The sequence below is a fragment of the Odocoileus virginianus genome, chromosome 3 (assembly GCF_023699985.2).
Source record: "Odocoileus virginianus isolate 20LAN1187 ecotype Illinois chromosome 3, Ovbor_1.2, whole genome shotgun sequence".
NCBI lineage: Eukaryota > Metazoa > Chordata > Mammalia > Artiodactyla > Cervidae > Odocoileus > Odocoileus virginianus.
Genome location: NC_069676.1, coordinates 16,593,881 through 16,618,437, shown reverse-complemented (window position 1 = coordinate 16,618,437; position 24,557 = coordinate 16,593,881). Strand labels below are relative to the sequence as shown.

Here is a 24,557-nt window from a genome sequence, read left to right as displayed (position 1 = left end):
CATAGTCTTATTTCTCCTGAGCCTTCTCCAGTTAATTTCATTATTATTTTAAATATTGAACAAAGAGCTAGTGACTTCATAACCTATATGGGAAAAGAATCTGAAAAGAATGAATATGTGTATAGGTGTAACTGAATCACTCTGCTGTTCACCAGAAACTAACATTGTAAATCAACTACACTCCAACATAAAATAAAAATTAAATTTAAAACACAGCTAGAGGGACTTCCCTGGTGGTCCAGTGGTTAAGACTCTGCACTCTCAATTCAGGGGGCCCAGGTTCGATCCCTGGTCAGGGAATTAGATCCCCACATGCCACAACTAAGAGTTTGCATGCCACACCTAAAGATCCCTCCTGCAACCAAGACTCAGCAGAGCCAAATAAGTTTAAAAATAAATAAATAAAAGTTGTAAATGGATATATGTATATGTATAACTGAATCACTTAGCTGAACACCTAAAACTAAGACAATAATGTATAAATCAACTATACACCCAATATAAAATAAAACTTAAATTTAAAAAAAGCTAGTGACACCTTGCTGTGGCCTGGTGACATTCCAAACACTTTGTAGCTATTAAATATAACAACCAAAGTTACTTAATCCTCTCCCCCAGCAGCATCACACATTAGACCACTATCATTCCCATTTTAGAGATGGGAAAACTGAGGTATAGAAAGGTGATGCCCCCTGCTCCCCTCCCAGAGTTCCAAAGTGGATAGAACTGGGATTTGAACCAAGCCCTGTGGCACCCTGGCCTCCCGATCACCACACACACTGCTTCCATGCTCCTGGCAGGTAAAAGCAATTGACAAACACTCTCCACAGGCCCACACTCCCTCTCCTACAATTCCATCACCTAAAAACACCCGAAATAGAAACTTTCCACTGGGATGACGCTAAAACTCATTGAGAATCAAGAGTTAATAGCCTTTGGGAATTCCCTGGTGGTCCAGTGGTTAGAATTCCACTGCAGGGGGCACAGGTTTGATCCCTGCTCAGGGAAATAAGAACTGCAAGAAATGCTGCAAGATGTGTACCATTAAGGAAAAAAGGTTAATAGACTTTGGTTTTTACTAAGCTTTATTTATCCCATTTATTGTGTATGTGTTTTCTTCCTATTGCTACTGTGTTCGATTGGGAGGGAAGAACAGGCTCCCTGGAGGGTGTTATTCATATAAGCTGAACATGTGCATGCATGCTCAGTCTAAGTTATGTCTGACTCTTTGCAACAACATGGATGATAGCCCTCCAGGCTCCTCCGTCCATGGGATTTCCCAGGCAAAAATATTGGAGTGGATTGCCATTTCCTCCTCCATGGAATCTTCCTGACCCAGGGATCAAACCCGTATCTCCTGTGTCTCCTGCACTGTAGGAGGATTCTTTACTGGTAAGCCATCAAAGAGGCGATACCTAAAATGGAAGAAAGGGGTGGTAGTGGAGGGAGGACAGGGTATTTCCATCTGAAAGCAGAAAGCACAGCTTCTGCAAAGGCCCTGAGGTGCTTCAAGGGCCTGAACACTGTCCTATGGACCTGCAAAATATCCTAGGAGAGGCAGGAACACAGGGGTTCATGCTGGCTTTCCTGCCTGCCTGGAGAGGAGCCCATACCATCCTCTGACCCCAGGATGCTGGGGCTTGAGTCTCTGCAGCCCAAGGGCGTCCAGAGGGCACATCGCTGGTCTCCCCTGGGTTCTCCTGGAGGCTCAACTCTGCAGGTGTCAGAATCTGATTATGTCCTGACAGGCGAGCACACCATTCACCCCCAACCAGAATGCCGAGGAGACCCTTCTGCCCAGGAGTGCAGAGGCTCTGGCTCACTCCACTCACCCCCACTCCCTGTGTGTGACTAAGTGACTTCAGTCGTGTCCAACTCCTTGCGATCCCATGGACTGTAGCCCGCAGTCTCCTCTGCCCGTGGGATTCTCCAGGCAAGAATACTGGAGTGGGTTGCCGTGCCCTCCTCCAGGGGATCTTCCTGACCCAGGGATTGAACTCGCATCTATTACATCTCTAGCATTGGCTCCCTGGGTCTTGGCAACTGGTTTGAGGATGAAGATTTTTTTTTTTTTTTTTGGAAAAGGTTTCACTCTGTGCAAATCTGACATCTTTGTGGATCAGCTTCCAGGTCAAAGATCTGGGAGTTCACTGCTCTTTTATTTCCCTTTCTCTTACCCTCCACTTTTATAAGGTATACAAATAGTCCACACTTATCCGAGGGGAAACACTCCAAGACCCTCAGTGGATGCCTTGCACCTCAGATAGTACCAAACCTTATTATGATTTTTCCTATACATATGGGGCTTTTCTGGTAGCTCCGTGGTAAAGAACCAATGCAGGAGACCCGGGTTCAATCCCTGGGTCAGGAAGATGTCTTGGAAAAGGAAATGGCAATCCACTCCAGTATTCTTGCCTGGGAAATCCCATGGACAGAGGAGCCTGGCCAGCTACAGTCCACAAGGTCGAAAAAGAGTCAGACTCAACTTAGCGACTAAACAAACAACAACAGTATACCTGTGATAAAGCTTTTTAAATACAATTTTTAAAGGTTACACTCCACCCACAGTTATTACAAAATATTGGCTATTGATAAATCAGGCATGGTTAGAGAATGAGCAAGTTGCGGCATCACTAGACTTGTGCTTTGCAGCCACTGTGAAGTGGTAGCTCAGAGGGTAAAGCATTGCCTGCAATACAGGAGCCCGGGTTGGATTCCTGGTTCGGGAAGATCCCCTGGAGAAGGAAATGGCAACCCACTCCAGTATTCTTGCCTGGAGATTCCCTTGGATTCATGAGGAGCCTTGTGGGCTACAGTCCACGGGGTCACAAAGAGTCAGAAACGACTGAGCAACTTCACTTTCACAACGAAGCCCTGCAGTAAGGCGATAGTCGACCTGATCACTGAGACACCTACTAAACCACGTGCAGGCAAGAGACACTAAACAAAGGAATGATTCAAGCCCTGGGTGGGTGCCTACCTGGTTCCCCAAGGGCTAAGGCCCTGTGCTTCCAATGCAGGGGGTCTGGGTTCGATCCCTGGTCAGGGAACGAGATCCCACATGTCACAGCTAAAAGATCCTGAATATTGAAACGAAGACCTGCTGCAGCCCAATAAATAAATATTTTTAAAAAGCCCGGGGTGGGACAGAGTCGAACTGTGCAAGATTTCACCACACTGCTCAGAACGGCAGTAATTTGAAACTTATGAATTGTTGACTTCTGGAACTTTCCATTTAATAGTGTTGGACCTGGGTTTGACAGCAGGTCACTGAAACAACAGAAAGCAAAGCTGTAGATTAGGGGGAACTACGGGTGTCAGCCGATCCTGTCATCTGTGCCTATACCATGGATACCAAATTGTCCCACTCCCACCCCCTCCTCTGGTTCTACCTGGTCCAGTCCCCATCAAGAGTGGTCCAGCCTCAGGGCCTTTACACTGGCTGTCCCCTCTCCCTGAATGCACTTCCCCCAGCTGTAATAACATCATATATTTCCTTTGCTTTTAAAAATGTATGTTAAGAGACTTCTCTGGCGGTCCAGTGGATGAGGCTCCACACTCCCAGTGCAGGGGGCACGGGTTTGATCCTTTGTCGGTGAACTAAGATCCAACATACTATGCAGCACAGCCAAAAAAAAAAAATGTCAAGGTGACATTTTTTTGGACATGTGAGTTCCAAGAAAGGAGTGACTGCACACCACCTCCTCGCACAGTTTCTGGCATGCAATTGTTGTTCAGTCTCTCAGTCATATCTGACTCTTTGTGACCCCATGGACTGCTGCACACCAGGCTTCCCTGTCCTTCACCATCTCCCAGAGTTTGCTCAAACTCATGTCCGTTGAGTCGGAGATGCCATCTAATCATCTCTTCCTCTGTCATCCCCTTCTCCTGCCCTCAATCTTATCCAGTATCAGGGTCTTTTCCGATGAGTTGGCTCTTCACATCAGGTTGCCAAAGTACTGGTTCTACAGCTTCAGCATCAGTCCTTCCAATGAATATACAGAGTTGATTTCCTTTAGGATTGACTGGTTTGATCTTCTTGCAGTCCAAAGGACCCTCAAGAGTTTCTTCTCCAGCACCACAATCTGAAAGCAAAAACTCTTCAATGCTCAGCCTTCTTTATGGTCCAACTCTTCACATCTGTACATGACTACTGGAAAAACCATAGCTTTGACTATACGGACCTTTGTCAGCAAAGTAATGTGGCATGCAATAGATGCTCAATAAAATTTCCTTCACAATGAAAGGTGTTAATACATGGTACCTCAGAAAACAGCCTGGTTGTATTCCCAGGTCTCAGATGGGAGCGTTTGGCCATAGACGCCGATAGAGATTTAGAAAAGGGGAAAAAAAAGCCTCTAAATTTTGGTTGCCTCTCTCTGCCTTTAATTATTTTGTCGACAAGGCTCACAATTCAGCAAGTCAAGGTGGCATTTGAGAGGGACGGTTCCCTTTAGCGTAGCTGACAGCTAATTTGTGGGAAGTTTAATTACAGGCGGCGTTAATTAACTGGCAGAGCGCTGGGCGAGGAAGGCAGCCATCTGTTCCTAAAAGCCTCCTCCCCTCCTGGGCCTGGCTGGGAGGCTGTGATGGGTGGGCTAGGAAGGGGACAGGGCGTGGGGAGGAGGCGGAGACAGAGGAGGAAGAAAGGAGGGTCAGGGGATGAATCAGAGTCTTGTCGCCCCCCACCCCACCCCCCCCGCCCTTCCAGATGCCATCTGGGCTGAGATCTTGGCGGGCAGCCTCCTTGTAGCTTCCATGATTTTGCAGCTGCCTCCAGAGGCTGCTGGGAGTGGCAGTAACAGTTCCCTGGAATCTGCTCCTCACTGGTTGTATCATGAGGAGCAGAGGGTGCAGAATAGAGGAGGTGAAGGACACACTGACCTCAGGCCACCCTGGAGTGGTTTGGCACCCACCAAAGAGGCTGGGAGGAGGAGCTGGGTTGGAGCCAGGGTTGAGGGATGTCCTAATCAACCTGGCCTGGGAGTGGGGGGAATCACTCTGCCTTCTCATCCCACCATTTACCCAGCTTCATTCCTTCTGAGCTGTTTGCCCTTAGGCAAGTCGCTTTAACCTCTCTGGGCCTCAGTTTTCTCATCTGGAAAATAGGATTGAATATGCGCGCATGGGTGCTAAGTCACTTCAGTCATGTCCGACTCTGTGCAACCCTGTGGACTGCAGCCTCCCAGGCTCCTCTGTCCATGGGATTCTCCAGGCAAGACTACTGGGGTGGATTACCTTGCCCTCTTCCAAGAGATCTTCCCAACCCAGGGATTGAGTCTCTTATGTCTCCTGCACTGTCAGGCAGGTTCTTTACAGCTGAGCCACCAGGAAAGCCCCAGGATTGAGTAAAATAGGAGCTAATTCCATTTGTCTTTCTAGAATAGTTGAGCCCAAGCATTTTCAGGCTGCAGAAGAGAGCTTTGGTATGGACTTGAAGTGTCATTCACTTGTCATTACTAAAAATGATTATGCAGGGACTTCCCTGGCAATCCAGTGGTGAAGACTCTGCATTTTCACTGCAGGGGGCACATGTTCAATTCCTGGTCAGTGAACCAAGACCCCATATGCTGTGCCATGTGACAAATAATAATTAAAAAAAAAAAAACTTTGTTTAAAAGTGCATATGCATATTGAGGAGGGGTGTGTGTCCAATAGGGCTTCCCAGGTGATGTTAGTGTTGAAGAACCCGCCTACCAATGCAGGAGATGTAAGAGATGTGGATTGGATTCCTAGGTTGGGAAGATACCCTTGAGGGGGGCATGGCAACCCACTCCAGTATTCTTGCCTGGAGAATCCCATGGACAGAGGAGCCTGGCAGGCTATGGTCCATAGGGTTGCAAAGAGTTGGACACGGCCGAAATGACTTGGCATGCACGAACATATGTCCAATAAGGTTGAAAGCCTGTGTGCCTTGTAGGACTCTGAGTCTGCATGTGCTGTTCTCTCCTCCTGGAACACTCTTCCCACCCCAGCCCAATTGCTTCCATTCTCTCCTTCGGGTCTTGAGGTAGAGGCCCTCTGCCAGAAAAGCCTTCTCTGACCCTCTAGGCTAGGTCAAGTGCCCCTGTGGCCCCTCACAGCGCCAGTGTCTCCCCGTTCAGAGCCCTGATCACCCTGCCACTGCTTTGTCATGGCCCACCCCTCCCAATAGACTGGGAGTCCCAGACAGGTGGGGACTGGGTCTGTCTGGGTCACTGCTGCACCTAGTGTGCCCAGAACAGGCTTGAACAAGTAGGTGGCAGCACAAATTGTTGTACAGACAAGACAGCTGGAACTGATTTCCACACATGGGGAGGCGGCGGCCAGTGGAATTCAGAATTCAAAGTTAGAGCCATATAAAACAGAGGGCTGAGACTCCCCTGGTGGTGCAGTGGCTAAGATTCCGCACTCCCATTGCAGGGGGCTTGGGTTCAATCCCTGGTCAGGGAAGTATATCCCACATGCCACAACTAAAGATCCTGCCTGCCACAAACTAAGACCTGATGCAGCTAGATAAATAAAAATAAGAAATATTTTAAAAATAAAACACACAAGTGAGAGGACTGTCTCGAGTGCAGAAGTATGCTTCCTGTCACTGCTGGCTCAGAGTCCAGGAGTGTGGCCCTGAGCAGGACACATCCTCTTTCTTGGACTCAGTCTCTTCCTCTGGGAAATGGGGGTATGCACAGGAACCTGACTCTGGATGCCAGGAGTCAGGGCAGAAAAGAGCATGACCCAGCATCCACCATGCTGTGTGTGCTCGGAAGTTGTGCAGGCGGCTACCCTTTCCCTAAGTCCACCCCCATCCCCGAGGTTGTCCATCCTCTGAGCCTCAGTTTCCCCATTTGGCCACATTTCCCAAAAGAATTGATGCATTTGAACTGTGGTGCTGGAGGAAGATTCTTGAGAGTCCCTTGGACTGCAAGGAGATCAAACCAGTCAATCCTAAAGGAAACCAACCCTGAATACTCATTGGAAGGACTGATGCTGAAGCCAAAGCTCTAATACTTTGGCCACCTGATGCAAAGAGCTGACTCATTAGAAAAGACCCTGATGCTAGGAAAGACTGAGGGCAGGAGGAGAAGGGGGCAACAGAGGATGAGATGGTTGGATGGCATCACGGACTCAACAGACATGAGTCTGGCAAACTCCGGGAGGTAGTGAAGGACAGGGGAGACTGGTGTGCTGCAGTCAATGGGGTCACAAAGAGTCAGACACTACTGAGCGACTGAACAACCACCACCCCTTATACACACACAACCAGGGTACTTCCTGGATGGACAAGGGGCAGCCTCTGCTGGTGCTCCCCTAAATCAGCCATCAGATGGGCTTGATGGGGCTGGCACAGGCTGGCCTCGCTAAGCTGGCTGTCCTTGGCAGCACCCGACTTTCCCGGAGGCAGCTGGAGAGGAGCCCAGACTTGGCTGCTAGGGCACTGAGGAGGCTGGGATGATGCTGAGGCCCCTTCTCAGAGGATGTTGGACCTGACTGGGGGCAGGGAGCACTGTGTGCACTTATTAAGCACCTACTGGATGCCAAACTAGGCTGCTTGGGGCCTTTCCCCATGCTGTTCCAGCTGCCAGGATTACTTCTCCTTTTCATGGTGTTGATTCCTGCCCTTTCTGCTCTCAATCTAGAAGACACTGCCTCTAGAAAGCCTCCCAGATTTTCTGGGTTACGGAAGACACCTCCCTTTGGGTCAACACATTGCCTGTGATTCCCCCACAGTTCTGATCACCTGATTTTATAGCTGGGTTACGGGCAGGTCACTCAATTGACAAATACTGACAAAGTGCTTAGTAGGTGTGAGGCACTATATGTGGTTGGCAAACCATGCAGGGCAGGTACTGTTATGGTTCCCATATTACAGATGGGAAGACTGAGGCTCAGGGAGGTTTAATGGTGGAAAGAAGCTATAAGACTTGGGGCCTGGAGCACAGTAGGGCCTCAGTAAGAACTGGGTCTCATCCCTAATGAGTACTCCCTCTGCTGACATGATCGTGAGAAAAGTCAACTGTCTGGTGAACCAGGAGGTGCCTGCTCTGCTGTGGTGCCTGTGACCTTGAAGGAGGCTCAAGCTTAAAGGTGCAGGGATTCATTCATTCATTCACTTAGTCAACAAACATGTATTGGGTAGTTCTTTGGGACACAAATGTGTTCAAGTGACAGGCATGCTGGCCACCTCTGAAATCTGTTCTCTCTTCCAGGGCAATAGAACCCCTGGTTTTCAGCTGGACCATTGGCCATTCAGAATAGACTACATTTCCCAGCATCCTTTCAGGCAAGTGTAGCCATATGACTGAGTTCTGGCCAATGGAGTATGAGCAAAACTGGTGTATGGGATTTCTGGGAAGTGTCCTTAAAGAGAAAGCATAAGCTCTTCCTCATTCACTGGAATGTAGATGTGATGGCTAGAGCTCAAGCAGCTACTGTGCTCTATGAGGAGAAGGACACTTGCTAAGGAGGTGGGACAATAAGACAAAAGGAACCTGGGGCCTGGACACTGTGGAGCCTCTATGTTATCCCTGGACTGACTACTCAAGTTCATGAGAAATAGCCCTCTGTGCTTAAGCTGCTCTGATGGGGTCTCAGATCCCATTGCTAACTCCAAGCCTGACTGCTACACACATCGCTTCCTGTCTCCACTTCTCCATCCTCATCCCAGTCCATGCCTGCTGGACAGAGAGGCCTGCTCCTTCTTGGCAGCTCTGGACTTTGATGGCCACCCAGAGTGACTGAGGCAGTGTTCTCTGGATACTGTAGCCTCCATTTGTGGCCTTAGGGCCAGTGGGCTAGGAGCAAAGCCCCTTGAACACTGGGTAGGAGTTCTTTACCATCTCCCAGGGATACTGTGCAAGGACCTCAGCCCACTTCTCTGCGCCCCACCCCACACACATACACACACCAGAGCCATTTCCAAGAGCCCACCCTTTGCCATCATCCATCCAAGAACAGACTCACTTTTTTCTGAACTACTTTGGAGGTTCCCAGCTAGGTTGGGAGGTGCAGACAGCAAGACACAAATGAAAAACACTCCAGTGAACTTCCCTGGTGGTACAATGGATGAGAATCTGTCTGCCAATGCAGGGGACGTGGGTTCAGTCCCTGGTCCCGGAAGATCCCACGTGTCACAGAGCAACTAAGCCTGTGTCCCATAACCACTGAACCTATGCTCTAGAGCCTGCGTGCCACAACCACTGAAGCCCACGGGCCCGAGAGTCTGTGCTCTGCGACAAGAGAAGCCCCCACAATGAGAAGCCCACACATCGCAATGAAGAGTAGCCCCTGCTCAACACAACTAGAGAAAGCCTGAGCATAGCAACAGAGACCCAGGACAAGCAAAAAAAAAAAAAAAAAGTTAAAAAAAAGCCACTCTAATATGTGTGAAAAAGAAGACATTTGACTAAATACAGATATTCACTCATGAAGCCACTAATACCAGACTACTCTGTCCAAATCCTACTATCACCCATATGCCGTGCCCCCTGAGAAATTCTATACAACATTCCCTTGCAGATCCTCCTGATCATGCTTGCCCCAAGTTAGCATCCACCCCTTCTTCGTTGCCCAGAAGAGCCTTTCATTGACCCAAGTTTCTGAGAAAAGCTTGCACTGGGAACTGAAGAAACACTGTTATCTATTTGCCATAAAATTAAATCACATCCATGCTGGTCTCTGAATCCAACTAGAAATTAAAAGAAACTAAAGGAGGCAGAGGCATACTTAAAATGATACCACGTGTGTATGTGCTAAGTCACTTCAGTCATGTCCGACTCTTTGTGACCCCATAGACTGTAGCCCTCCAGACTACTCTGTCCATGGGATTCTCTAGGCAAGAATACTAGAGTGAGTTGCCATGCCCCAATTGACAAAACCCAGATCAGGGGCATCTCTGCAAGATGAAGGACCCAGTGGCCTCAAATAAATAAACTGCAAGGAAAATTATAGGGAGAAAGATGGCAGGAGAAGCTTTGGATTAAAAGAGACTTTGGACAGACCTCTGGTAGTCCAGTAGTTAAGAATCTGCCTTGCAATGCCGGGTACACAGGTTCAATCCCAGGCTGGGAGACTAAGATGCCGTATGCCACAGAGCAACTGAGCCCAAGTGCCATGGTTACTGAAGCCCACAAGCTCTGGAGTCCTCACACTACAACTAGAGAATCTGTGTGCCTCAATCAAAGATCCCATGTGACGCAAGGAAGATCTCAAAAAATGCAAGCAAGAACCCAAGTGCCGCCACTAAGACCCAGTGCAGCCAAGTAAGTAAATAATAAATACAATACTTTTTAAATGCTACAGAACCAATTTTTAAAAATAAATAAAAAATTAAGGAGACTTCGGAGACCATCAGTGACTCTAGATTCTATCTCGGTCCTGCTGCAAACAGTCTAAAAAATTGTACCATAATATAATAAATGTGCACATTTCCACTTGCTCCCTGGGTGACTATTCAACGCTATTTAGGAATCACTATAGCATCAAGGTGGTGCTAGTGTTAAAGAACCTGTCTGCCAATGCAGGAGACACAAGAGACCTGGGTCAGGAAAATCTCCTGGAGAAAGGAATGACATCCCACTCCAGTATTCTTCTGGAAATCCCATGGACAGACGAGCCTGCTGTGCTAGTCTATAGGGTCTCAAAGAGTTGGACATGACTGAAGTGACTTAGCATGCATGCACGCATAAGGAATCATTTCATACTGGACTTGATACTGGAGTTTGTGAGGTTGTTCTTTAAGGGATCTTATCTTGTAGAGCAGGGTGTCTCCTCTCAGCACTGTAGAGAGTCAGATCAGATCATTCTCTGGGATGAGACCCTCCCAGGGGCTAAGAGATATGGAGCAGCATTCTTGGCCCCCACCCACTCGATACCAGGAGGCCCCCAGTCATGATGACCACAGATGCCCCCAGACATCGCTCAGTGTCCCGGGGGACACAACATCCCCACCACGGTGGAGAACTACTGCTTTAGAGACACACACTGAAATATCTGTAGGTGAAAAAAACATCTGGAATTTACATCAAAATAGCAAGGGAGGGGCTTGCCTGGTGGCTGAGTGGTAAAGAATCCACCTGCCAATGCAGTAGACATAGGTTTGATCCCTGATCTGGGAAGACCTCACATGCCTTGGAGCAAGTAAGCCCATGTGCTACAATTATTGAGCCTATACTCTAGAGCCTGGTAACCGCTACTGCCAAGCCCATGTGCACCAACGACTGAAGCCCATGCGCCCTAGAGCCCGAGCTCTGCAGCAAGAGAAGCCACTGCAAGGAGAAGCCTGCACACTTCAACTAGAGAGCATCCCCTGCTCTCCACAACTAGAGAAAAGCCCGCATAGCAACAAAGACCCAGCACAGCCAAAAATAAAATAAATAAAAATGTTAAAAAATCTTTTTTAAAAAATAGCAAGGAAGGAGGAGAATTAGAGGAGACAAGAATGGCCAGGAGTAGATCAATCGTTGAATCTGAGTGATGGGTACACGTGGGACGATCCCCTGGAGGAGGGCACTGCAATTCACTGCAGTATTCTTGCCCAGAAAAGCTCATGGACAGAGAAGCCGTGGTCTATTGGGTCGCAAAGAGTCAGGCATGACTGAAGTGACTTAGCACAGCATGGCAGCACAGATAAATCACTGAATCTGAATGATGGGTACACGTGGGAAAAGTCATCATTCCATTCTCTCTACTTGAGTGCGTTTGACACTTTCCACTATAAGCAGCTGAAATGATGAGGAAATTTCAATGGAACCCGGAGCTGAGTTCGTCATAACCTATTCACGGTGCTCTCAAGGTTGAATCAAACGTGCTGTGCTGGGGACTTCCTTGGGCGGTCCAATGGTTAAGACTTTGCTTTCCACTGCAGTGGGGTGTGGGTTCGATCCTTGGTTGGGGACCCCGGATCCCACATACTTTGTGGCCAAAAAATCAAAACGTTAAAAAGAAAAAAATGCTATGCTGATGTAAAATGTCAACACTGAGGGAAAACTGGGTGAGGGGTCCATGGAAACTGTCCAGAGCCCCTTTGCAATTTTTCTGTAAAGCTAAAATTATTCCAAAGTAACAAGTTTATTCTTTTTAAGGTTTAAATGAAAGCGAATATTAGGAATCAGGCCCTGTGGACCCAGAATTTGAACTGAGGCACGGTGGCCCCGTCACAGGGCCACCATGGGGATGATGTACATAACGTCCCTGAGACCACCCTACCACCCCCACTTCCCCTCACTCACCCTCAGATGCCAGGAGCCAGCTCAGCTGGGACTTGCCACACGGGTGGTATGAGGGACTGGGCAGCCCCAGAGCAGCCAGGGGAAGAATCCGCTTTCAAACCTACTTTATTATCTAGTCTCCGGGCTAAAAACATGCCTTCCTTCCACCCTGCCCGCCCGGATCTCTACCAGCCCAGGGCTGGCGGGTCTCAGTGGGGTTCTGGGGGCCCCTCCAAGGGTGCACCGGCCTCTGCCTCCCCCACGGAGGAGGCGCTACAGCGGCTCTGGGAGGTGGCTTGGGTCAGCAGAGCCAGCCTCCGGGAGCGCAGCCGGGCCTGGACAGCCCAGATCGGGGTCTGGCGGCCGGACAGCGAGGGGTCTTCCTCGTCCCCGTAGCTGTCGACGGTGGAGTCAGAGCTGTCCTCCGTGCCGGCCACTGACTGCTTGCACATGGGACAGGAGCGCCGGACAGCCTGGGAGAACCAGGGGTCGATGCATTTGCAGTGGTAGGTATGGGAGCAGGGCAGGACCTTGAGGCGGTCGCCTTCCTCGTACTCATCCAGGCAGATGGCGCAGAGGTCGTTACACCTGGTGAAGGTGTGCACCTGGGCCCTCTGGGGGGCCTGTGCCTTGACCGCCTGCCCGCTGGCCCGCCAGCTCCAGAGCCAATGCCACAGGCGCCGCAGGACAAAGACAGCGCTGGTGAGCAGGGCCAGGGCGCGGCCCAGCACCCAGGAGACGGCCAGCACCGGGTGGCAGTCCAGGTCCGGGTGGGGTGGGTAGTCGGGCAGCAGGACGACTTGGGCCGACTTGTCACAGCGCATGAGGACCCGCAGGTCCTGGGAAGCAGCCTCGCCCACGAACACCGAGGGGATGGCGATCTGCTGCCGCAGGTCCTCATACACGTGGGCCATGCGCACCAGGTCGTCGGAGCGCACATTGTGCACAATAGCCGCCCCAAAGCCGGCCCGCTGGGCGTGCAGCACCTTGAGGTCGAACGTGCAGTCGTATCGGCGGATCAGCACGATGGCACCCAGGGAGCCGTTGCCCGGCAGCGGGCCCTGAATGGGATGGCATGCGTTGGCTGGCTTGGCCTCCATCAGGTAGCCTCGCACGCCCCCGGGAGCCAGGGGTGCCCCAAACAGGGCTGGCAGATCCTCAAAGTCCACCGTGCTTGAGTTGCTGTCCAGCACGACCCGCACCACCGCCTGCGAGGGAGTGAGCAACCCCAGCAGGATCAGTGAGATCCTGACTGCCCCCAGGGCCACAGCTGGCTGCTGCCGCCCCATGGCTGGCCCGTCCTTCTCCGGCTGCAGCGTGGAGCTAGGTCCCGCTGGGGACCACCAACGGGAGGCCTCCGGGCATCTCCAGGGCCTCCCAGGGGACCTGTGGCCAGGGAGGGAATGGAGGTGAACTTGAAAGGGCGGCTCAGAGGCAGTTGAGCAGAGCAGTGGGGACCCTGGTGGTCCTACACGGAAACGGCTCCTGGGGGCAGCCAGGCTCGCATTCTGTCCTTGAAGGCTGGTCCCAGGAGGAGATGACCTACCCAGGCGGCCTTCCTGGCAGATGACTCTGAGACTAGGAGCCCCCAGGGTTCTAGATGCCCCCAGCCTCTGTGACATCGTCCTGTTACATCCAGTCCCTCCACCCCCTGCCCAGACAGAATCCCTGGGGCTCTGACCTGGGGGCTGGACAACCTTGGAAAAGAACTTCTAGAAGTCTCAGCACATCCCCAGCTCCTGGACCTTGTAAGGGTAAAGCTCAGGGGTACCACAGAGTGGTTTGGCAGCCCACGCGCCCCACCATGATGTGGATCCAGCCTTCACACTGACATTCTGCCATCATCATCTCCCCAAGCCTCCTAGAGACCCACTGAAGAAGGCGGTCAATGTTCACCCATTTCGAGATTCCCAGGGGACTTAGACTTGTTCAGGGCACCCTCTGCCCATGAGGTTTTAAAGCCCAAATCCCAGCCCTCCTCCTTCCCTCCCGCTTGCTCACTCTGCTCCAGACACACAGGCCTCCCTGACGTTCTTTTGTGAACACACCCAGCACGATCCTGCTCCAGTGCCTACGCAAGTCTGTGCCCTCAGCCTGGAAGGCCCTTTCTTACCCTTCAGGTCTCAGTTCTTATGTCCTCAGGGTCTAACCAACTTGATGGGAGGGGTGGGAGAAGTGCAATGTCAGGGCTGGGCTAGCAGGAGCGGGTGGTCCAAGTCCCCATCACCAGGGAGACCAGCGGCCCCCAACCTTTTTGGCACCAGGGACCTGTTTCCAGGGGCTTCCCAGGTGGTGCCTGTGGTGAAGAGTGCAGGAGATACAAGAGACATGGGTTTGGTCCCTGGGTAGGGAAGATTCCCTGGGGTAGGACATGGCAACCCACTCCAGTATTCCTGCCTGAAGAATCCCACGGACAGAGGAGCCTGGTGAGCTACAGTCCATGGGGTCACAGAGTCAGACACAACTGGGTGCACACACACACACCCGTTTCATGGAATACCAGTTTTCTGTGGATGGGGGGGGGGATGGTTTCAGGATGATTCAAGTGCATTACATTTATTGTGCACTTGATTTTATTATGATTACATCAGCTCCACCTCGGATCATCAGGCATTAGGTCCCGGAGACCACCTGAACCAGCTTTATTCTCTCAGCTTAGATCTTCCTCTCTATCCGGGTCTCCAACCGTCCCTTGTTCCTCATCCAGAGCGCTGGCCATCAGCCTCATGTCCCCTCCCAACTCTTTATCCCAGATCTCCCACTGTGAGTCTGTCACCTGGCTGGGCAGTCTACTCAAGTCCTGAATCATTGCTCTGCCATTAACAAGCTTATGTGAGACCAGGTAAGTCACTGAAGCTGTCTGGGCTCTAGTCTCTAGATCTTTCAGATGGGTGTAATGATGAGCAACGTGCCTCGTAAGGTCGGCAGTCAGAAAATTAAATGAGATGATGCCTGATTGGCGTTCATCATGTGTGTGCTAGTTGCTCAGTCATGTCCGACTCTTTGTGACCCCAAGGACTATAGCCCGCCAGGCTCCTCTGTCCATGGGATTTCCCAGGCAAGAATACTGGAGTGGGTTGCCATTCCCTTCTCCAGGGGATCTTCCTGACCCAGGGATTGAACCCAGGTCTCCTGCCCTGCAGGTAGATTCTTTACCATTTGAGCCACCAGGGAAGCCCTTAGGGTCTGAATTTTTCATTCTCCCATAACAGACTTGCCTCCAGTTCACAACACTTTCAGTTCCTCACCGCATGGCAGTCAAGCATATTTCTAAAGTTTAATCCTCTGGTCTCTCCCATGCTCTAAACTCTCCCATGGCTCCCCCTTGCCCTCTTGATGAAATCCAAGTTCCTTTCTGTGTCTGACACAGCTCTCCATGGTCAAGCCCCTGTCAGTCTCCAAAACCTCAATAATTTTCTTTTTAAAAATTTTACTATTTTTGGCTGCGCTGGGTCTTCACTGCTTTGCACAGGCTTTCTCTAGTTGTGGTGAGCAAGGGCTACTGTTTGCTGTGCTGGACACGCTTCTCATTGCAGTGGCTTCTCTTGTTGCAGAGCACGGGCTCAATGCAGGTGGTCTCCAGTAGTTGTGGCACATGGGCTCTAGAGCACAGGTTCAATAGTTGTGGCACACAGGCTTAGCTGCTCTGAGGCATGTGGGATCTTCCCAATCCAGGGATTGAACCCCTGTCCCCTGCATTGGCAGGCATATTCTTATCCAGCTGTGCCACCAGGGAAGCCCCTCAATGCTCTTCAATGCTCTGAATGCATCATGATTTACTAACCTCTAGAACTTTGCAAACGCTGTTCCCTCTGCCGGGAACAGAATTCTCTCTCCTCGACCACACTTCACCAGGCTGGCTACTTAATTCTTTAGGCTGTCTCTCTTGGTTTAATACTTCCCAGAGCAGCCCTCAGCCAATGATAGAGAAGAGACACAGGAGTCAAACAGGCAGAAGTCCATGTGACAACAGAAGGAGAGATTCCAGTGATGTGTTGCCAAGGAATGTCGAGGGTAGCCAGCAACCACCAGACGCTAGGAGGGAGGTGGGAAACAGATTCTCCCTCTCAGCCAGCAAGAAGAAACGGACCCTGCTGATACCTTGATTTTGGACTTCCAGCCTCCACAACTGTGAGGGAGCTCCTGGTCACGGCAGATGTAGAAATGAATGCACAGTTGGAATCTTTGTCCCGAGGGTCCACATCTGGGTGAGGCCAACCAGACACAAGGTGTCAGCACATTGAGACCGAAGGGTGAGGAAGGATGAAGTTGGAGTGAGGGGGTGGAGAACAACATGCTGGGAATGCAAAGGGCATGTGCAAAGGTCCTGCAGTGAGACTGAATGAGTGAGTTAGAGTTGAATGGTTGGATATGGCAAGCTGTCAGAGTGGCTAAGAAGAGGGTCTTATTGAAAGATGGGAGAGAGGTGGGGGTAGTAAGGACAGGACCCAACCCAAACCTTGAATGTCGCTGACTTTAGAATTTACACAGAGACTGATGAGGAGCCTTAGAAAAGATCAGAATAGAGACAGGACATGGATCATATCTCTCATTTCTGGTCTCTGTATTTCTGCACTGTTTGAATCTTCTTACGATGGGAGTAAATTCACTTATGACTCCTGAAATAAAGAAAGATTTCTGTTTCTGAAAGAACCCTCTGGTTGTTGGATGCAGGGTGGGTTGGAGAGACAAGGAGAAGGGGAGAAGCCACAGCGGCAGTGGGAGAACCAGGGGAGGGACTGGGGAATGGGACAGAGAGAGGATAACAGGGGATTATAGCCCTGAATGAGTGAGTGGGCAGGAAGGTCAAAAGGGGAGGCGTCCTTGAATGGAGCCGGCCATATGGGGTGAGGGGCATCACTCTCTAACAATGCCCTCCCCTGGGGCTTACTTGGAGCAAGTTTTGTTTGGTGCTACTGTCTTTAATGTCTTTCTGGCAATGGCTAATTTTCCTAAGATACAGGTCCTTGGCTCCATGGGCACTTTTTTTTTTTATTTTCTGACCACACCATGAGGCATGTGAGACCCTAGCTCTCCAACCAGGGATTGAATTTGAGTTCCTCTGCATTGCAAACGCCAAGTCTTAAAGACTGAATTACCAGGGAAGTTCCTTCCCTTCCCCATTGACATTTTGAGGCATCATTTTGTTTTCTGTATCTTTGTTTCTTGTGGGTCCCTTCCCTTTGCGGCAAGTGATAGAGGTTTTTTGTTTATGACTTGACAATCTTTTTAAGGAAAGATAAAATGTCGATCTTTAGGAAGTATTTGGTAAACAAAGGAACAGGCGCATGATAGGGAAAAGTTCAAGACAGAGTTCTCCAGAGATGGGCAGTAAATAAACAGGGTGTATTCATTTGTTAGGGCTTCCATAACAAAGTACAGTGAAGTCCCCTACACCAGAAACTTCGAGCTGCTAAATTTCAAAGATGCAGACGGGTGTTTGCAGGTCCGATCACAGAGCTTAGTTCATCTGTCTGTCGTACATTGTCACATGCGAGCATCCTCTATGAGTCGCTGTGCTTTTGTGGACTTTGCAGGAGAGAGTAGAGAGTACAGCATCTTTATTTCAAGCCCAGGATGTCTGGAAGCTTCCCTGGTGGCTCAGTTGGTTAAGAGTCTGCCCACAATATGGGAGACCCAGGTTGGATCCCTGGGTGGGGAAGGTCTCCTAGAGAGGGAACTGGCAACCCACTCCAGTATTCTTGCCTGGAGAATTCCCTGGACAGACGAGCCTGGTGGGCTACAGTCCACGGGATCACAGAGAGTTGGACACGACTGAGTAACTAACGCTTTCGCTTTCACTTTCTGGATGTCCGGAAGCAAGCATAAAAGCAGTAGCGATGTAGCTGGTACTGCTAAGAAGTGCCAAGTGATAACGATGGAAACGAAAATGAAAATAATTGAGGGAGTGGGGCAACAAGAGGAAGAAGCAGCTGAAGAACTGAAGGGATTTGTGGCGCAGGAGATGGTAAGGGGTTTTCTTGATTTCAGGAGGCTCTGTTCATTTTTTGAAGCGCAGAACCAAATGCAGAACAGTACACGGAAGCTGCAACAGCCATTCAGATTGCAATCCAGTAGCTGCCGTGTCATCTATGATGAAGAAAGAAAAAAAAAAGCTACTACCAAGACATCGTTGGATTGTTTTTTTCAGGAGGGTGGACAGAGTTGAATCCACAAGGAGCCAGAAGCTATGCCATCAACGTCAGGCATGAGTGACACTGCAACCTGCCCTCTGTCTCCTATCGCTGACGATCTTTCAGCTCTCCCACCTCCCACCTCCTCTAGCTTCTCCAGTCAGTAACTCTTCTTGCCTCTTCACTCGATGCCTGCCCCTGCGTGCCAGCCATTGTATTGTGCTACTGTACTTTTTAAGGTACTGTACTGTAAGATTAAAAATGTTTTACTTTTGGTGTTTATGTATTGTTTGTATAAAACGTATTACAGTACTACATAGCTGATTGTATTAGTGAAGTACCTAGGCTAACGAGGGCTTCCCTGGAGGCTCAGACAGTAAAGAATCCACCTGCAATGCAGCAGACCCAGGTTTGATCCCTGGGTCAGGAAGATTCCCTGGAGAAGGGAATGGCAACCCACTCCAGTATTCTTGCCTGGAGAATTCCCTGGACAGAGGGGCCTGGTGGGCTATACAGTCCATGGCGTTGCAAAGGGTCAGACACGACTGAGTGACTGACACTTTAGGCTAACTTTATTGGACTTATGAGTTCATTGGACTTATAAATGGGCTCTTGGAATGGAACTCATTTGTATGTAGGGGACATATCGAATCAAAAATCAATCAATCAAAAGGGGACCTCTCTTAAGATATTTACAAAGTTGAAAGGTAAGAAGGTAATTTTCCAGGGGAGAGGGGAGTCACATGTCCTGACCACGTGGTCATAATATCACTGCCGATGAGACTCAGCGACTTCTGGAGTCTCCTGACATCCTACACCAAGGAGGATGCAACATCAGCCCCCTGGGGGATTCTGGGGAGAAACACACAATCCCAGTCCAAACATGAGCTGACATCAGACAGACCCAAGTTGAGAGACCTTCTGCAAATCCTGGCCAGTGTTCTTCACAAATTTCAAGGTCGTGGAAGACATGGAAAGACTGAGGAACTATTCTGGCATGAAGGATGCCAGGCAATGTGATGACGAGATGAAATGAGTGACTCTGGGTGGGGTCCTGGACCAGGAAGGGGACACTCCCAGAAAAAACTACTGAAACTCAAATGAGGTCTGTAGGTTTGTTAATAATATTCTACCTGTACTAATTCCTGGTTTTGATCATCCTACCAGGCAATATATGATGTTAAAAGGAGGGGGAGCTGGGTGGAGGATATGTAGGAAGTCTCTGCTTCCTGCCATTTGTATTTCTACAACTTTTCTGTATCCCTTAGAAGAAATGGAGTAGCTATCATGGTCAACAAAAGAGTCCAAAATGCAGTCCTTGGATGCAATCTCAAAAATGACAGAATGATCTCTGTTCATTTCCAAGGCAAACCATTCAATATCACGGTAATCCAAGCCTATGCCCCAACCAGTAATGCTGAAGAAGCTGAAGTTGAATGGTTCTACGAAGACCTACAAGACCTTTTAGAACTAACACCCCAAAAAGATGTCCTTTTCATTATAGGGGACTGGAATGCAAAAGTAGGAAGTCAAGAAACACCTGGAGTAAGAGGCAAATTTGGCCTTAGAGTATGGAATGAAGCAGGGCAAAGGCTAATAGAGTTTTGCCAAGAGAACGCACTGGTCATTGCAAACACCCTCTTCCAACAACACAAGAGAAGACTCTACACATGGACATCGCCAGATGGTCAACACTGAAATCAGATTGATTATATTCTGCAGCCAAAGATGGAGAAGCTCTATACAGTCAGCAAAAACAAGACCAGGAGCTGACTGTGGCTCAGATCATGAACTCCTTATTGCCAAATTCAGACTTAAATTGAAGAAAGTAGGGAAAACCATTAGACCATTCAGGTATGACCTAAACCAAATCCCTTATGACTATACAGTGGAAGTGAGAAATAGATTTAAGGGACTAGATCTGATAGACAGAGAGCCTGATGAACTATGGACAGAGGTTCGTGACATTGTACAGGAGACTGGGATCAAGACCATCTCCATGAAAAAGAAATGCAAAAAGGCAAAATGGTTGTCTGAGGAGGCCTTACAAACAGTTGTGAAAAGAAGAGAAGCGAAAAGCAAAGGAGAAAAGGAAAGATATTCCCATTTTGAATGCAGAGTTCCAAAGAATAGCCAGGATAGATAAGAAAGCCTTCCCTAGCGATCAATGCAAAGAAATAGAGGAAAACAACAGAATGGGAAAGACTAGAGATCTCTTCAAGAAAATTAGAGATACCAAGGGAACATTTCATGCAAAGATGGGTTCAATAAAGGACAGAAATGGTTTGGACCTAACAGAAGCAGGAGATATTAAGAAGAGGTGGCAAGAATACACAGAAGGACGGTACAAAAAAAATCTTCACGACCCAGATAATCACAATGGTGTGATCACTCACCTAGAGCCAGACATCCTGGAATGTGAAGTCAAGTGGGCCTTAGAAAGCATCACTATGAACAAAGCTAGTGGATGTGATGGAATTCCAGTTGAGCTATTTCAAATCCTGAAAGATGATGCTGTGAAAGTGCTGCACTCAATATGCCAGCAAATTTGGAAAACTCAGCAGTGGCCACAGGACTGGAAAAGGTCAGTTTTCATTCCAATCCCTAAGAAAGGCAATCCCAAAGAATGCTCAAACGACTGCACAATTGCACTCATCTCACATGCCAGTAAAGTAATGCTCAAAATTCTCCAAGCCAGGCTTCAGCAATACGTGAACCGTGAACTTCCAGATGTTCAAGCTGGTTTTAGAAAAGGCAGAGGAACCAGAGATCAAATTGCCAATATCCGCTGGATCATCGAAAAAGCAAGAGAGTTCCAGAAAAACATCTATTTCTGCTTTATTGACTACGCGAAAGCCTTCGACTATGTGGATCACAATAAACTGTGGAAAATTCTGAAAGAGATGGGAATACCAGACCACCTGACCTGCCTGTTGAGAAACCTGTATGCAGGTCAGGAAGCAACAGTTAGAACTGGACATGGACCAACAGACTGGTTCCAAATCGGAAAAGGAGTACGTCAAGGCTGTATATTGTCACCCTGCTTATTTAACTTATATGCAGAGTACATCATGAGAAATGCTGGGCTGGAAGAAGCACAAGCTGGAATCAAGATTGCTGGGAGAAATATCAATAACCTCAGATATGCAGATGACACCACCATTATGGCAGAGAGTGAAGAGGAACTAAAATGCCTCTTGATGAAAGTGAAAGAGGAGAGTGAAAAAGCTGGCTTAAAGCTTAACATTCAGAAAACTAAGATCACGGCATCTGGTCCCATCACCTCATGGGAAATAGATGGGGAGACAGTGGAAACAGTGTCAGACTTTATTTTTTGGGGCTCCAGAATCACTGTGAATGGTGACTGCAGCCATGAAATTAAAAGACGCTTACTCCTTGGAAGGAAAGTTATGACCAACCTAGATAGCATATTAAAAAGCAGAGACATTACTTTGCCAACATAGGTCCGTCTAGTCAAGGCTATGGTTTTTCCAGTGGTCATGTATGGATGTGGGAGTTGAACTATGAAGAAAGCTGAGTGCCGAAAAATTGATGCTTTTGAACTGCGGTGTTGGAGAAGACTCTTGAGAGTCCCTTGGACTGTAAGATCTAACCAGTCCATCCTAAAGGAGATCAGTCCTGGGTGTTCACTGGAAGGACTGATTCTGAAGCTGAAACTCCAGTACTTTGGCCACCTCATGCGAAGAGTTGACTCACTGGAAAAGACCCTGATGCTGGGAGGGATTGGGGGCAGGAGGAGAAAGGGGTGACAGAGGATGAGATGGCTGGATGGCATCACCGACTCAATGGGCACGAGTTTGAGTAAACTCTGGGAGTTGGTGATGGACAGGGAAGCCTGGCATGCTGTGATTCACGGGGTCGCAGAGAGTCAGACATGACTGAATGACTGAACTGAACTGAAAATCATTCCAGGACTTTCCTAGTGGCCCAGTGGTTAAGAATATGCCTACCAGATGCAGGGAACACAGGTCCTACCCCTTGTCCGGAAAGATCCCATGTGCTGCAAGGCAACTAAGCCCATGTGCCACAGCGGGAGAAAGGCTGTGGGCAACAACGAAGACCCAGCACTGCCAAAAATAAATAAATAAAAATAATAAAAGAAAATAAAATTATTCTGAAATAAAACATTTTTTAAAAAGAGGCTTAAGGCACTAAAAAGGAAGAGGAGAGGAAGGAGGAGGAAGGAAGACAGGGGAAGGAGGAACAGCAGGTAGCCCGGAGACAAGATTTGGGATGCAAGCAGTTCTTGTGAGAGGTAACACCAGGATGCCCCAGGAGGAGTCAGGGAGCGTGAGGGGATGGAGGAAGCCTGTCCAGGGTGCATTCGTGATTAGGTGGCTGTGGTGGGCAGAGGGGGCTCAGTCCCACTGGGGCCTCTGTCCAGCATGAACTGCAAAGTTGCGTGGCTCGAGGGACGAGGGAGCTGGGTTAGGTACACTCCTGCTCCTGCCGGCCATTGGCTGGGGGCTTCTGGAGGGGATGGCATGAACTCTTGAGACACTCCTCACCTGCCCTGAGCAAAGCAGGCTCAGGCAGAGCATCTGGGCTGGGATCCCAGCCAGCAGTGCAGAGAAAATGGGGAAGACCCAGGGTATCTGGGCTGGCCACTAACAGCTGATGGCCCTTTAGTCCTGCACTGACTGATATGGCAGCCACCAGCAACCTGGGCTTATTTCAATGCATTAAAATGAAACATTTAAAAATTAGCATTAAAACATTAAAAACATAAAACACATTAAAAATTTCCTTCCTCACTCATACATGCCACATTTCAACTGTTCTGTGGCCACCTGTGAGTGGCCATGTTTGGTGGCACAGGTCTGGAACATTCCATCAGTCACAGAAAGTTCTACTGGACAAGCCCTGCACTGGAGGATTTTAAGTGAGACAGTGGCATAACTGATTGAGGAACTAGCAAATCCCTTTGGCTGCTGAGGGAAAACAGCTGGTTGGGAAAGAGTGGAAGCCAGGAGCCCAGGAAGGAGGCAAGAACAGTCATGCAGGCTGGAGGTAATGGAGGCTCGGACTGGTGCAGTAGCAGTAGGGGACATAGCTGCCTAGAAATGGCATCACCGGTGAGTCCTGACTGTTTGGATATAAGAGGTGAAGGGAGAGAAGGAAGGACAGATGAGATCTGTCTCAGATGTGAGTGTCAGGTGGAGATGGGGTCCCCGGAGGGAAAGTCAGTTCAAGTGCAAATGCTGAGCTTTGCCTCGGTGCCCCTGGGTCTGAGGGGTCAGGCAGAAGTCTGGGCTGGGGGACTGGGGGGGAGAATGGGGGGCATCCAGTTGGCAGCTGTACTCTTAACAGTGGAAGCCTGGGTACACACAGGAATCTGGGCCCTCGGGCCATCCTGGCCACCAGCCCAGCTGGCAACCGCTGGGCCATGATCTAACTTGTCAGGCGGAAGCCCAGCCCCGTCCCCAGGCTTGAAGGCACAGCTTGCCTAAATGCTAATAAGTTTCGCCTCCAAATGGTGGCGGGTATGCGCGTGTGTATGTATGTGTGTGTTTAATTCTGGAATGAATTTAATTCTAATTCCACCGACTTTGGGGATGGGAAACAGCTGTCTTAATGAGTTAAACAGTGGGTTTAAAATAGCGAGCATCTGTTCGCCGTCTGAGCTAGCACCCGCCAAGCCTCCTCCAAGGCTCTGGGGCTCACAGTCTGGGGGGCTCTGGGGATGGTACAGGACATGGGGTTAGCAAGTCCAAGAAGCAGTTTTAAAGCTAGCCCTGCCACTACTCCTGGGACTTCTGCTGCTTCATCTGTAAAAATCAGGGGCTGTTTGGGATGTCCCTGGTGGTCCAGTGGTTAAGAATCCACGCTCCCACCTGCAAGGGATGTGGGTTCAATCCCTGGTCACAGAACTAAGATCCCACAGGCCTCAAGGTGCTGCTGAAGAATAAATACATAAAAGTTTTAAAAGTTGGAGCCGTTTATCCACCATGCTGAGCCGTACCTTGTGCTAAGACCGACCAGGCACACAGCTGAGGATGGCTCAGGCCAGTCCTCTGGGGGTGACAGACCACAAGTGCATACCCCCAGAGCTCAGAGGCCTCCTGGACCTGAGGCCCGAAACTCTCCGGGTCTCAATTTCCTCATCTATAAATGGAAATAACAACACTACCCAACACAGGAGTTCTTTAAAAATTTAGAGGAATTAAGAGTTTCCCTGGCGGTTCCATGGTAAAGAATCTGCCTGCCAATGCAG

General features: G+C 49.3%; 1 protein-coding gene, 1 long non-coding RNA gene and 1 other non-coding gene across 5 annotated transcripts; 2 read left to right on the top strand and 1 right to left on the bottom strand.

The window, feature by feature from the left end:
• Window positions 1–227: 227 nt before the first annotated feature.
• On the top strand, window positions 228–300 carry TRNAE-CUC (transfer RNA glutamic acid (anticodon CUC)). The gene has a single exon. It is a non-coding gene; the product is annotated as a tRNA-Glu (tRNA).
• An 11,996-nt stretch (window positions 301–12,296) lies between these two features.
• Window positions 12,297–13,822, bottom strand: ZNRF4 (zinc and ring finger 4). The gene has a single exon (XM_020883764.2). It carries the CDS (start codon window positions 13,808–13,810, stop codon window positions 12,398–12,400), a length of 1,413 nt encoding a protein of 470 aa, XP_020739423.2. The 5' UTR covers window positions 13,811–13,822; the 3' UTR covers window positions 12,297–12,397.
• Window positions 13,823–13,831: 9 nt separating this feature from the next.
• LOC110131240 (uncharacterized) lies at window positions 13,832–18,602 on the top strand. 3 transcript variants are annotated; one of them, XR_011486736.1, is made up of 3 exons: window positions 13,832–13,936; window positions 14,942–15,030; window positions 18,203–18,602. It is a non-coding gene; the product is annotated as an uncharacterized lncRNA (long non-coding RNA). The 3 variants fall into 3 exon arrangements; XR_011486737.1 differs by having other exon boundaries at window positions 13,832–13,942; window positions 18,208–18,602; XR_011486735.1 differs by having other exon boundaries at window positions 13,832–13,942.
• Window positions 18,603–24,557: the final 5,955 nt, after the last annotated feature.

What these genes read in the sequence shown, in the direction of transcription:
- ZNRF4 (XM_020883764.2), bottom strand. Translation starts at nt 13,810, where the DNA reads ATGTCACAGAGGCTGGGGGCATCTAGAACCCTGGGGGCTCCTAGTCTC.